Source organism: Erithacus rubecula, assembly GCF_903797595.1.
Source record: "Erithacus rubecula genome assembly, chromosome: 6".
In the NCBI taxonomy this organism is placed as follows: domain Eukaryota; kingdom Metazoa; phylum Chordata; class Aves; order Passeriformes; family Muscicapidae; genus Erithacus; species Erithacus rubecula.
In genome coordinates, this window is record NC_136688.1 from 46,580,883 (window position 1) to 46,594,992 (window position 14,110).

The following is a 14,110-nucleotide window of genomic DNA, read 5'->3' on the forward strand; positions in this document are numbered from 1 at the left end:
CAAAAAGACAGACTGCTTTGCAATACCTTCTAAATAAGAATCTTAACTACTATTCCATAAATATAAAAGGAGTCACAATGAAGGTAGGAGAATTTAAACAGCAGTTCAGACATCAATGGGGAAGTACAGCAATGCTGAGGATCCCCAGACTTAGATCAAACTAAAACACCATTCCTAGATCTACAGCCAAATGACCTTTAAGCTACTTTACAACTGATGTGCAGCATGATTCAAACCAAACTGCAACACACTCAATGAGCAACTCTCTCCTACACCTTTTTAAACCTGCCTGTGACATTTTATCTCAATGCTGCTGTCTCTTAGGTTTTGACATCTACAAGGGGCATACAAGGAATTCAGTTTCCCCAAGGCAGGAGGTTCCAGCCCAAATAAGCCAATGAATGACAAAGCATAAAGAAGTGAAATTGGGAACAACAGAAAAATGTTGCTTATCTGTGAGTTCCACCTTTAATAAATGTTGGTAGCTCCCACATTGGATGTGAGGTAAATATGCATTAGCAGTAAGTAGTGTTTGGTGTAGATTTATTTTGTTCTGTGACCTATCCATTATGTCCTAGAGAAGGCAATAAAAACAGAATGGGTCCATTGCAATCACAACACAAAGAACTGTCTTTTACTTCATGCAAAGAATACTAGCACAGATGGTGAATCCACATTTTGCAGGAAAATCCATGTGCTTCCACGTTAATGAGACATGGGTTAGAAGAACACAGTATTATACACTGTCGTCATTATGTCAGAAGTGATTTGTTGTCCAAGCTTAGGTATCCAGATGGTACCAAAAATACCCCAAACTTTCTATAAGCACAGAGCTTTCACTATAATTAAAAAATGGTTTCAGAAAATGTATCGCTTTCTCTGAGTATTTCTAATTCACTTTAACTACTGAACATGCCATGTATTTTGCTTACAGTACTTTAACAAGAAGGACATATATGCACTGGGAAACCTGAAAAGGCAGAGAGCTGGGGAGTGATACCACAGGAGAAGGGAGATGGGCAGAACCACCAAAGTTCAGAAAAGAAGGAGCCAGGAAGCCAAGAGCTACATGGTGCTCCCTTGCTGGATGCACCAGTAAGGTCTAAGAAAAGAACCAGTCTCTGGTCATGCAGGATGGCACAAAAGTGAAAATACAGAACTAAGTGTTCCACATTCAAAATTAGCTCCAACGTAGAGAATGGCCCCTTCTCATTCAGATCAGGTTTAACCCCCTCTGTCCACAATGGTTTATCTACACTAGAACCAAAGCAGCTGGATTTTGTAACTAAGTTCCACTATTAGCACGCTGTATTTTCTGATATGAGCCTCAAAAATCTTCATAAAAGCTTGCAGTGAAATAATTGCTTTATTTTCACTTCACTCTAGCTGACTCCCATAGGTTAGACTGTATTTTTTCTCTTCAAAGTAAATTGTACAGCTTCTCTTAAAAAGCTCACCTTTGAAAAAACAGCCTAAAAAATACCAGGCTAAATTTGACAGTTTTTCCTTATGTTTCAAAGCCAGGGAAGGGTTTTTCTGGAAGAAACTGACACCTTTTTTACTTAAGAAGACTGAAAATCTGCTAAGAAAAAAAAAAAAAAAAGGATGAAAAAAAAAGAAATAAATAAACTACCAGGAGAATATGTGGGTGGCAGGATTCAGTCTTTAATCTGACAGGTGTATGTCAGCACTTCTTCACAAACATACCTATAAGGGATCTGATTGTTTTCCTCTTGCTATTGTACTGTTTCCCAATGAAAGCCCTTGTTTTTTAGGTTAGCTTCCTGCCAGTCTCTTTGTCTGATGTCCAAAAAGTTAGCAGGTTAACAAAACAAAAAAAGCTGACGCCTTTCATCATTGATGTATTTACCCTTCTAAGTGTCTCAAGCAAATTCATCTTGAAATTCAAAATCATGTTGTCAACCATGCAGTAGACAATGTGGTCCAAAGACAGATTTACAGACTGGTAACTAAGGAGCAGACAGAGGAGGTGGCTGCTCAGCTGATGGATATAAATAGCAAAATCCGAGTCAACAGGATATTATTGTTCTTTGGGGTTCCCAAAGAAGCCTTAAGTGATGGATCAGCTCCTACGCACATGCTGATCGCGAGCCACTGCCCGTGTGCAGTGGGAAGAACCTGCCAGGGGAGACTCGGGGCTATTTCAGGACTTACCAGGCTCAGCACTTCCCATGCTCTGGTGGGAAGAAAGACTGAGAAGGTGGGGGGGAAATGCCCAGAAAAGCACCTGTCATTTATTCATTCCTCTTAGTATTAATAACTCATCTCTCTGAACGAGACTAAACAGCAATGCTTTCCTCTGCACATGCAATGAAAGCAAGCCTAGATGAAGATGACCAAACACTGAAGAGCTTGAGAAACTGGGAATGAAGAAAAAGGAGGAAAGGAATCTTCAGGAGCAGGTCAGAATGGCTTATATATTAAGCTGTAACTCTACAAGACACCAGCTTCAACTTGCCTCAAATCAAGGCTGCTTACGGTCCCAGATATCGCAGAGCTTCCATTATAAACCACATTTAAAGGTTAAGCAATTAATTGCCTCATTCCTCCATGACCTTTGCAATAAGAAAACACAGAATCTGATTGCTGTCTTATTTCTAATCTGGTTTTTATTAACTCTCTGATTTCTTTCTCTTGCAGAACATATTCCTATGATTACCTAGGGCAGACACACATCCGTTGACATTCCTACATTCACACAAGATAAATACGCCTCATCCATGCTCTTGGCAACTCTTCCTTGGTCTTTCTCTCTACCCCACCGAGCTCTTTCAGACCTGTGAACAAGGCAGACAGAGTTTCAGGAAAATGGATATAGTACTGCTCTCTGTTAAAACAACATTTGGATGATTCTTAAAACTAAACTGAAGATCATGAATTGACAGAAAGTTCATGCTGGGATAAAATTTAATTCAATTCATTTATGCATGCAAGCAGAAAGCTTTTATTAGCATACATTTCTCAAAGAAAAAAAATACAGTTCCTGGAGATGTTCATCATTAATTACCGTCTTCCATCTAGCAGGAAGTTTTCTTCCTTCCCCAGCTTCACTTTATCTTCTTTCTAGAAACACATACTCAAAACAAAACAAACAAACTTCTAACAAACTCAGGGAACTGAAAGCATAGTACAAAGAGCCAGAGGGAGCACAGCTAATTTGGATCTTAATTGAGGTAACTCCAAAGCCCTTGAAGGAAAAAAAGAGTTTCCACCTGGAAATGATAACTAGTAGCTCATAAAGATGATCAACATGAGACATCAAAAAAGACATCTTCACAAATGGGGAGAAAGTAGAACAAAGCAGGTTTATTTAATTCTATAAACATTTTCTTCTTCTTGCATTTAAAAAACCCGAAGTCAAGCCAAACTGAAATCTGATTGCAGTTAACATTCACACCAATTGGTGTGCACTGCACAGAACACCAACAAGCACATGCAAACCCAGAGGGGAACCACCTGCCACCAAACATGAGAACACCACGTGCTGGGGTGAAAGATGGATCTGTAGCTTCATGGTAATTATCAGCTGGTAAAGGTTTACTATGGACAAGACAGTATGTATGTGTTAGAGTTCACAGGAATTGTTGGGGGACATTTTTAGCTTTTGCTGTAACATAGTGAAGGAGAAAAGATGTGAAGAAAGGAATTTGGTCAGGTAGTTCCAATGGTACCTTGAAAAGAGAATACCAAGATTCAAGACCTGCTCCACCAAAATTTTCCATGTTCATACAGGGAAAAGCATGTCATTAGATTGCCTAGATAACTTTGAAATAAATCCTTTGGCTTTCATGTGTCTTTTATTCTCCAGCCTAACTTAAGGGTGTCATCTTGTGAAATACATTAAAACCACGAGACTCTCAAACACCAAAAAAATAGAAATAAATCCCTGCTAGAACGTAGTAGGAGCACCTTTCAGTTTTAGTCAAGACAAACACAAAGCAGTAAGAAAGAAAGCCTATGGGCATCAATATTATCTGAGTACCAGAAGTCAAGTTTAGACCCTGTGTAAAACCAGAATTCTTAAATGCTACTTCCACATCCAAAACAGCCCCTTCATTCTTCTGTAAGGATGCTGCATGCAAGAACACACATGTGTAGCAGGACCAGAAAGCCAAGAAGAAGTGGATAACCCCCACCAATCTTTCTGTCACGTGGCCATCACATTAGCACATTACGCTGTATTTTCCATGCAGCTCCTACGTTTAGGCTCCAAAACTGATCATTAGTATGATAAATTAAATGAGTGGAAACTTTGGCTCAAAGAGCCCAAACTGTTGCAGCTCTTAAGTCACTCACTCTTCCTAAGCTTTGGTTCATTAGTGAAATGAGAATATAAGAGGTCAAGTGAACATTTAGTTCATAATTAAGTGCCTAAATGACAAAGCTGTTTACTGGCTGGAGTCACGCAGCAAGGGGGTCTCATCAGTGCTTGCTGTGGGCACCCAGACTGCTTCTGCAACTGCCTTTCATAACCAGTCTCAGCAAAAAGGCAAAGGACTCACGATGCATGAAAAAAACTGAGATCCTGCATGAGAAAAAATTGCTTTAGAGCCATCTGTGAGATGGACAAGGAAATCATGCTTTGACCTTTCCCAAAACTAAAGGGTGTTAGAACTAAGTCAAGGGTCTCTTTAAAAGTACTAAGATCTGACTAGTTAAAACAGAATCTCAGTATAACTTGCTGTATTAATTAGTTTCCAAACAGTTTTGAGACAGATGGGTATCAGCTTCCCAGAGCTCCTCAGCTCCGCTGGGATCTCTCAGCACCTGAGAACGGCCCCTTTCAGCCATGCCTGGGTGTGGACAGGAGGCCCTGTCCCTCTCCTGCAGAAATGGGCTCCCATCCCCAGGGTCAACCCATCAACCACTTCCTGACTCCACAGGAGTCATACTGGTGCAACCTTCAGATTCTTAAATTAAAATAAACTCATGATGACTGATACTGTCAGCTGCAGCTTGGACAAAGGATTTTACAGCATCCCTTAGCTGTGCTAGCAACCAGAACATGGTGTTTCCTCTCTTCATACACAAAGCTGTTGAATGAAGATCTCCTATCTTCTTTAATCCTTCTGATGAGGATAAGGAAACACATAATGTTTTTCAAAGGTCAACGCTGAATATGTCAAAAAAACTGTCTACCTTCACAATGCAGTTTAACCAGTAAAAATTCATACTCTATCTTCTTTCCAATGTCAATAACCAAACAACTCCTGCAAGAAGACTGAGCACAAGTTCTTTTAACCAACATTAGGTACCTTAACAACTTTTTTTTTTTTTGTAATGAGAAGAAACAGCAAACTCAGGAAGAGTCCAAAACTTCAAACCACCCCTTGTCCTGTATCCAGAGAGATCTTAAAAAAACCCAAACAAACAAAACCAAACCAACAACAAAACAAACAAACCCAAACAAACAACCCAGAAAACAGAAAAAAAATTAGAGCAGCAGGAACTAAATGCTGTTCAGTGGCATTAATCATCAGGCCAGGAAGTCCCCTACACAGCCTGAAACCTGAGAACAAGGAGAGACCAAATGTTATCCAGATACTCAACAGTTTCTCTTGGAATCACTCAGGTTTTGTACCAGAAACAGGCCTATGGAGTACATTATCAAAAAGGGAGAGTCAATAGGATCATCATCTCATTTGGGCAGGATTTTTATGTTTCACCAAGTTGACATGCAAATGCTGGCCACAGTCCTCCCTGCACTATCTAGGTTTCTGAGCACCACATTCTTCCCCACGGGCCTGCTTCTGTTTGCCTTGTTCCTCTCCCTGGGCAAACAGCCCAGGGAGATTTATGTTTCATTCCTTGTATTTAAGACAGTAAGTCTGAAGTGGACATTTCATACTATGTTATTTATAAATGCTGTATCTTTATTAAATTACAACTGCAGTTCATGTTTATCGTGAACATCAATAAGAGCCAGAAAACTTTAATCATGTGTCCAGATGCAGTCATATGAAAGATCAGATTTTAAGTTATCTTCATTGGCATTGCTTGCATTTGTCACAGAGCCAGGTCTCTCTTGCCCTTCCCATTTCTCACTGAGCCAAGAGAAGCATAATCAGCCCTCAGTTGTGAACTAACCTGACTGCATACACCAAGTGCCTTTTGACATACACTAGGGGGTTCTTCAAAAGGACTCAAAATGGCAAAGTACTTCTATCTGGCCATTAGTGCACAACAGAAAGACAGCCTGTGCATGTAACTGCTCCCTCTGCTTTGGCTGCAGTTCAGAGCTTCAGCTGGAGTCCTGTGAAATGGACACTTCAGGCTGTGATGTGACTCTCACGTATGAATAACACATAACTCCCAATAGTCAGGGGGTTTAGTGCACTCTTATGTGCATCTCTTGAAGAAAATTTAGGAAAAACAGGCCAGAAGAGTAAAAATGTATCTGAGCCATTCCATAGGTATGGGTAAAGCATCTCTGACCTCAGCAGGGCTCAAGGGGAACTCAGGCATATGGAGCATCTGAACAGACATGTTTCCTGGTAATGGGCACTACATACACTACAGAATGGTACTCTGCCATTGGACACTACAGAATAGACTCATCCACAGTCTTAACTGTGAGAAAATGAAGATCCAAAAGGATGAATGCACTAAATATGAGAAGGACTGGAATACAGACATTTGTTTTTAAAATTAACCCTATGACAACCTATTTAATGAACGTATATTTTGTAAACAACTGGAATTATACTACCAATTACACTACAAAAAGAGGAAAAACTGAATAATGAGGCAATATGAAGCATATCAACACTAGATTTGCTAGAAAGTCTAGAAAGGTCTCACTTCTGACTGCTAACAGTAAGAGATGCCAATATTTAAAGTATAAAAAAAATAACTCATTCTTTACAAATATACTAGGTCTGAATTACATTGACCAACATTAGGAGTAACTTCCAAGATACTATGGCATAAAATATGTTTTAATTAATATCTTAAATTAATTAGTGGAAAATTAATAGAATCCCTCAAAGTATTACATTATTATAACAAATATGTCTTGAATCACAAATCAAATTAAGTAATGGGCACAGGATTAGACTTATCTTTTAAGTGTTTTTGATAACATCTATTCAGATTCAGTGGGATTTCTGGTTTTATAAAGAAATCCTCTGCTTAAAGCTTACAGGTACATTGGCATTAACTCTGTAGATATCCAGGCTGTTGCTATTACAACCAACCCTAGAAGATGTTGATTTAAACTTTTGTTCATGGCTATACAGCCTCAAACTACAGCTAAAGTACACCTCAGCTCTTTGCACAGAAATATGCAGCAATTATGATGAAGTAAAATTCATCCTGCAACCCTCCACCTACAGTCCCTGTTGGGGAGATATAAAAATAGAATAACAGGTAGAGAGACACGTAGAAAAATACTCTTATTTCTTATAAGGTGCTGTGATGCCCTTCACCACCCCAGCACTGACACACATCTCACTGCTTATCTGCTAATTTCTACTCCTAAATACATTTTTGAGATCATTTTGAATTCTACATGACAAGACGGATATTTGGCTCCTTCTCTTTAGACATATGCCCTTAAGAATCATTCTGAAACAACAGTAAAGTTCAACAACTGAAGACATAAACAAATAATGTCCAAACAGACACTGACAAGCCAAAATGCCCAAGGCTGCTTCTTCTAGCCCAACAGAAGTCTGTCTTTAAAGGTGGAAAAGGAAATCAAGTAATCTCTTTATAATATTTTCAAACTAAATGCTACACATACTTAGAGGCCAAGTGACATAACCTTGAAATTGTCCTTAGGAAAAAGAAAATTGTTTGACTTTCTGGCCAAGTCAAGTGGGCAAAACAAAAAACAAGCAGAACTGTGCAAAGTCCATTGTATTTTTAAATCATCACTAGTTTTAATGCAGTATTTTGAAGACTGTCATCTTTAAACTATGACTTCAGGCAAGTGGTATGATCTGAGGTCTCACCAGCTCTCCTAAAGCTGAGGCTGAAGTACAGCTCACCCAGAAAAACAGAGAAGGTGACATTGGTGACATCAACCCCATGCCTCCAGTCAGGTCCATGCAGTTGCCAGAGTTTCTCTTAAGGAAAAGTGTCAGTACACAAGTGAGTTCAAGTGACTGTGGAGCTACTGGGCATGATTTGAATTTGGTGTCATTTCATCCATTCAATTGGACAGAGCGCAGGCTTTTAATTTGTTAGAGAAATTAGGCATTACCCTTGTTAAAACTGCATGCTGAAACAAGCAATCTGCACTTGGTGTCACCTCTTACTGTTCCTTTACTTCAGCCAGGGTCTCCCACATCTGGAGCAGGTAAGTCTTTCTTCCATTGCTGACAAATATTGCCAGGTAAGAGACTGTCCCTATGATGACCATGCCCACTAGGACACTTGGGTTTCCAGCATGAACTTGGGCTTCTTATACCTGGATCTGAGTATTTTGGGGTTCACATTTATAATTCTCAGGCTGTTTAACATCACTTTTATACAGAATACTTTGTAGCTGTACAGTGCTTTGCCTAAGGTTCTCCACACAATTTAATCTTTCCAAATGTCACCTGAATCTACACAGAACTCCACTAAATGAACATGCCTACAGGCAGAATGAAATCCTGCTGAGTATAGTGACAAGTTATAGAAGAGTTAAAGTAATGAACAGTTACAGCACCTTACTTTTGTCAGAATTAATGGATATATTAAAAAGGTTTTCTTCTACTTGTGAAATTTCCATGTATTTGAGAAGCATGTCAAACTATAGCAAACAAGCTGGATGCTGCTGTATCTTGTAATTAAAGGAAAATTATTACCCTCTGTAGTTAAGTGCAAAAGTCATTAAAAATAGGCCACATACATAAATAAAAAGTAGAGAGAAACATTTTCAAGACTGATTATAGCACCTGCCTTTGGTCATCCATCAGTGATGCTTAAGTCCCCACAAAGTAATGATGTATAGCTACTGCCACTGCCAGAGTTAACTTCAGTGAGTTAAGCATCTGTATTACTTCTTGAGACAGAGGCTTCAGAATCTTTTACCTCATAAGATGCTGAGATTCATTTAGTGACAACTATATTTACTGCTGTCCAAACCTTATAAAGTCTAGATCTCAAGGATCCAAACAGAAGTTAAGCAAAATCAAAGAGTGCTAGGACTTTATGACTAAGTAATCCACCCAGAAATATAAACTATGGCAAGGATGGGGAACCAACAGGGTTGATATGATTAAGATTATTTCTTCCAGTCTGTCACCCTTCTTTTTCTCCATTATTTCTGTCAATGCTACAATAAACTCCTGTGTAACCCTCCAAATACTTTTGAAGGCCATGCACCCCTCAGCAGAGCAAGAATAAAACTCAAGAAAGTATTTAAATCTACAGAAAACAAGGAATAAACATGTACAGGTTTCTGTGACATCTGAATCAAATTCTGAGTGAGTAGTGAAATAACAAGCAGCAGGACCTTGACCTGTCCTCTGATAGCAGAATGGTAGAGTTCTACCATCCCAGCCCATCTACTCTATCAGAAATATACAAAATGAACACTCAAACCATAATTATTTTTAAGTTGTGGTAGCAGCATTTGTTTGCCAGAGATGAACAATACATCTGACTGCACAATTATTCCCCTCTACATATTTCATTCCAAGGAATATAAGGGATATGTACTATTCAACACACATTTAGACTATTGCAAAGCACACAACCAACATATCATCTAAAAGAGGATGAAGATGTTGCTTCTTTCCAGCAAGTGCAATCCACCACATAAGGAAGTATATTTTTGATGATCCTAAATCAAGCTTCCAGTAGGAAAGATTTTTAAATATTCTTATATTGTAACAAAATGTTCCCAATGGTGTTGTAATGAAAGAGAGAAAGAAGCAAAAAAAAATCTCCTGGCAGGAAATTAATTATTGAGAATTCCCTTCCTTGATGATGCACTTCTACATTCTGTGCAGGCTTTCCATTTTTCTCTCTCAGTATGTGGAGAAATTCACTATGGAGAATATATAAACAGAACAAAGAGCAAGAGGGTATCAGTTTATTAAATGCATTTAGAAACCAAACAGACCAGGAGGGAGGAACTTGGTTTGTGCATCACCACACCTAGTGTTTATTCCTTCTTTATATTCCTCTCTCCTCTTCTCCATTAGATTGTCACTTCTGCTTCTGCTCTCTGAAATCATCTCTGTTGAGAATGGAAGAATTGTGCCTGGCTTTTAGCATCACTTAGCTGACACAGTTTTGAAATGTCACTTCCTCCCTTTAAAAAATAAAACAGAAAATCTCTTGATGGAAAAGGAAAATAGAAGCCCATCATTAAATGCCTAAGTATCGAGATGCAATTCCATTTTAAAAATAATTCTTTTTTTCCACCCCAAGTCCAGCCCATTTAGTAAATTTCACCCCTTGTTGTCAGTTTCAGTCTCCCTATGAAAAAGCTGAAAAACCCACAGAAGCCATATCTCACCATTAGTTACATGACAGAACATATAGTTCCTGCTACTTCTGCAGCCAGCACATGAAACTACAACAACTCAATTTTGTGGGATCATACCACTGCAAAAGCATCTTCCCATTAACTGGCATCTTGGATTCTTCCTGGATGTGGAACAACCAAACTAGGAGGGAAGATGCAACAGACTGAAACAACATATGCTGTCTTCAAATAGAATTCTATGTCAGCAATGCTCTATAACTTAGCTAAGACACAATTAAGAAATTTTCAAGAAAAATAAACAATTTTCACTTTTAAAAACGGAGGCAGAAGGGGTATGGGAAACTACTACAGCAGATGTCTGTATGATTCCTGAAGAATCCTTAATACCAGCTGGGCTGCTTGGGACCCTTTCTCACAGCCATCAGCACTTGGGCTCTTCCAAGCTGGCAGGATGGCTTGGACACAGTCTGGCTGTACTGCCTGGCCTCTATCTGCCTTGCACACCTCACATTTCTCTGGCTCTGTGCATCAGCCCAGAAGTCTCCACCTCTTCATGCAGACATGTTTGCATGTGTTGTTCATATCTGCAAATATTTAGCTGTGGCCTCCCATCCTCTTCTTACTCCTTCTTGGGTCTATATTAACATGATGGGTTCCCCAGAGACCAGGAGGCATCTCCACACATGGGAAAATGCTCCACTGAACAGGAACATTCTGGAATATGGCATACTCTGAACTCTTCATACTCTGAACACAGCTGGTGTTGCAAGAGGGCACTGCAGGAGCTGGAGACAGGGACCTTCCCTGCACTGGGTCCTTCATGTGGCTCTGGGCAGCAGGGCCCTGTGGGGCTCTGACAGTCTGGATGGAAATGCTGTGTTGTCCTCATCCTGTTTTTCATTCTAAACTCTTGACTTTCTAGCACATCAAAGCTGTTATTGATTCTCCAGCTGACAGACAATGATACCAGCAATGATTCAGATTGCACTGTTTTGAGAGGAGAGAATGAATTTTGCATTATAAAGCAGAAGCAAGTTTAATTACTACATATGAGCATAGAACATATGCTGCCATTTTACAAGAAACTGTTCTGAAGAGAAGCACCATGCTCTGCCACCAAGCTCCCAAGCAACAAAAATCACACTCTTACAAGTATCAGACTCACCATCTGTAAAATGTTTTTCATCTCTAGAAGATAATGTGAGAATTATGTGTTACAAATCATATCTTTTGTGACAGCTATTATCACTTGCTTTGGAACAGCACCTCAGAACAAATGTTTTTTCTGCCCTATAAGAGCTCAGGTGAGGCATGAAACTTCTTAAAAACCTATTTAGTAGTGCAAGCAAGGTGATAATATGTGTTTCAAAATTTCTCTTGGATGATAAGAAGAGAACAAGAGTTTTTTTTTATGAACATAATGTCATTCAAAGGAATTTGCTCTGTAGGATGGAATTCTCCTACACAACTACAGGAATTTTAGATAAGGCTGTGTGCATCTGTGCACGTGCATTTTAAGTTCCAGAAAGGGAAATTAACCATTCTCTCACAAATGACTGAGAGGCAAAGCCAAAAACATATTCCTCTTTCTAAGAACAGATTATTTTGTATTCCTTCTCAAAAAATGTCCATGAATTAAGGATTAAACTTGGTTTAATGACTATAGTTTTGAGCAACAGAGATCAGAGGCAGGCCAGCCAACAGTCAACACAGAATCAAAAGGGACTGAGACAGAAGCCAGAAACATACAACTATAATGTAATGAGAGTCAGTCAAAACCCAAGGGCAATACAACCTGGAATCAACAGCCCTAACTGTACCCAAAATCTGAATTTCAGAGGTCAAAATGATGTGGAGTGGCCCCATCAGCAGCTAACCACATTAATTCACCAGAGCTGAAAGAACGGCTATTTTGAGTCTCTTTTCTGATAAATTATATATCTTCCATAATCAATCCAAACCGAAACTAATTTCCAGCAATTGCACTGCTCTGCCAGTAGACAGTGCCTTAATATAATTATGCAGACAGGAAGAGATAATGACCTCTGATTCGAGTCTATTATTTTTATGGAACATGAAGATATATCGCAGTATTATGTGAGCTATTAAGATCAGTATGCTACATTAAACAAGTTGTTCTCCCATAAACCACTGCTGGCTTTTCCTCTTCCATCGGATCTTGTTATCCTTTCCAATGACGAGGAGTTACCTGGTGAGGGGCAAACATAACTTTGGAGGAGCTACTAGTACCCCGTTGATACCGATCTACATTCAGAGCCAGGTATTTGCATCCCTTCCGCCTGCACAGCCTGTGGCAGAACAAGAGAGCATCTCGCAGATGATTTATCCAAAATCCCTGTCCATGATTATTCAACAGTAGCCTATTAGAGGTACATTAAAACGAGTGCTCCGGTAGTCACCGGCTCCTCCTCGAATCGGGCGGTGCGGACCGGAGCCGTGCCCTGACCCCAGGTGCGGGCTGGGGAGCGGCGGGCGGGCTCTGCCCCGGCCCCCCGGGACCCCAGGGCAGGGCGAGCCCCGCCACCTCCCGGCCACCCACACCTCCCGGAGCCCGGCCGGAGCCGCAATCCCCGCCCCGACGGTCCTCGGGGGAGGCCGTGGGTGGCAGCACCGCCCGGGGGGACCCGACAGTGCCACCCTCGCAGCATCCCCAGCGCCGCGGAGCCCCCGCCCCGGCCCTGCCCCGGGGCTCTCCGCGGCCGGACGGGCAGGCGCCGCGCTCGGGGGAAACTTTGGCCCCACCGACCCCCTCCTCCTCCTCCAGCCCCGCAGCCGCCCCCGCTCCGCGGAGCTGCGGGAGCCCGCGCAGGCGGCCGGGCCGGGCGGGGAAGGAGCGGCAGGGAGCAGCAGGGACAGGGGAGCGGGCGGGCAGGGGAGCGGGCGGCGCGGGGGCGGAGGGAGGGCTTTCTGCGGGGGTGTTGGTTTACCTTGGAGGTTCTGCACTCGGATGTCGCTGATGTGCCCGATGAGCTCCTCGCGCTGGAACCAGTCCCACTCCTGCCCGGCCATAGGGACGCGGGGCCGGGACCGGGGGGCGGCGGGAGCCGGCGGCACCGCCACCGCCGCCTTCACCGGCACCGACGGCGGCCGCGGAGCGGAGCGGGCGGGGGCGGCCCCTCTCCGCGCCGGCTGCGCCCCGCCCCGCGCCCCTCCCTCGCTCCGCTCCTCTCACCGCCTCCTTCCCTCCCGCCCTCCTCCCTCTGGCCGGGCGGCGGGGCGCTGGCCGGGGCGGAGCGGGCAGGGGTCTGGCCGTGCCCGCTGCCCTGTCCTGTCCTCGGCTGGGCTATCCGGGCCCGCTCCCGCCGCCCCGTCCTGCCCTCGGCCGGGCTATCCGGGCCCGCTCCCGCCGCCCCGTCCTGCCCTCGGCCGGGCTATCCGGGCCCGCTCTCGCTCCCGCCGCCCCGTCCTGCCCTCGGCCGCCCCCTCGGGAGCAGCGAGTGCCCGCGCCCTCCTGCCGTACCTGGGCACACCTGTCCCTAGAACAAATGTCATGCACCCGCGGCGGCAAGGGGAGAACAAAAGTATGAGCGGCAGAGCTCATGGGGATGAAATCAGTGCCACTATGCATTAAAAACACTGACAATTGCATACTGATTTAGCTTGCTCTTGGTAGTCTGTTCAGGCTCGCAAATTTCTTTTGCG

At 42.5% G+C, this 14,110-nt stretch overlaps 1 protein-coding gene across 2 annotated transcripts in view; it reads right to left on the bottom strand.

Moving 5' to 3' along the window:
• CLMN (calmin) overlaps window positions 1-13,624 on the bottom strand; it is a 67,841-nt gene extending 54,217 nt beyond the window's left edge. The window contains exon 1 of one of the 2 annotated variants that reach the window (XM_079308729.1): window positions 13,396-13,624. In XM_079308729.1, the coding sequence (XP_079164855.1) occupies window positions 13,396-13,477 (82 nt within the window). In that variant the 5' untranslated portion in view covers window positions 13,478-13,624. The remainder of the gene's footprint in view (window positions 1-13,395) is intronic. The other variant, XM_079308730.1, reaches the window with a different exon arrangement.
• Window positions 13,625-14,110: the final 486 nt, after the last annotated feature.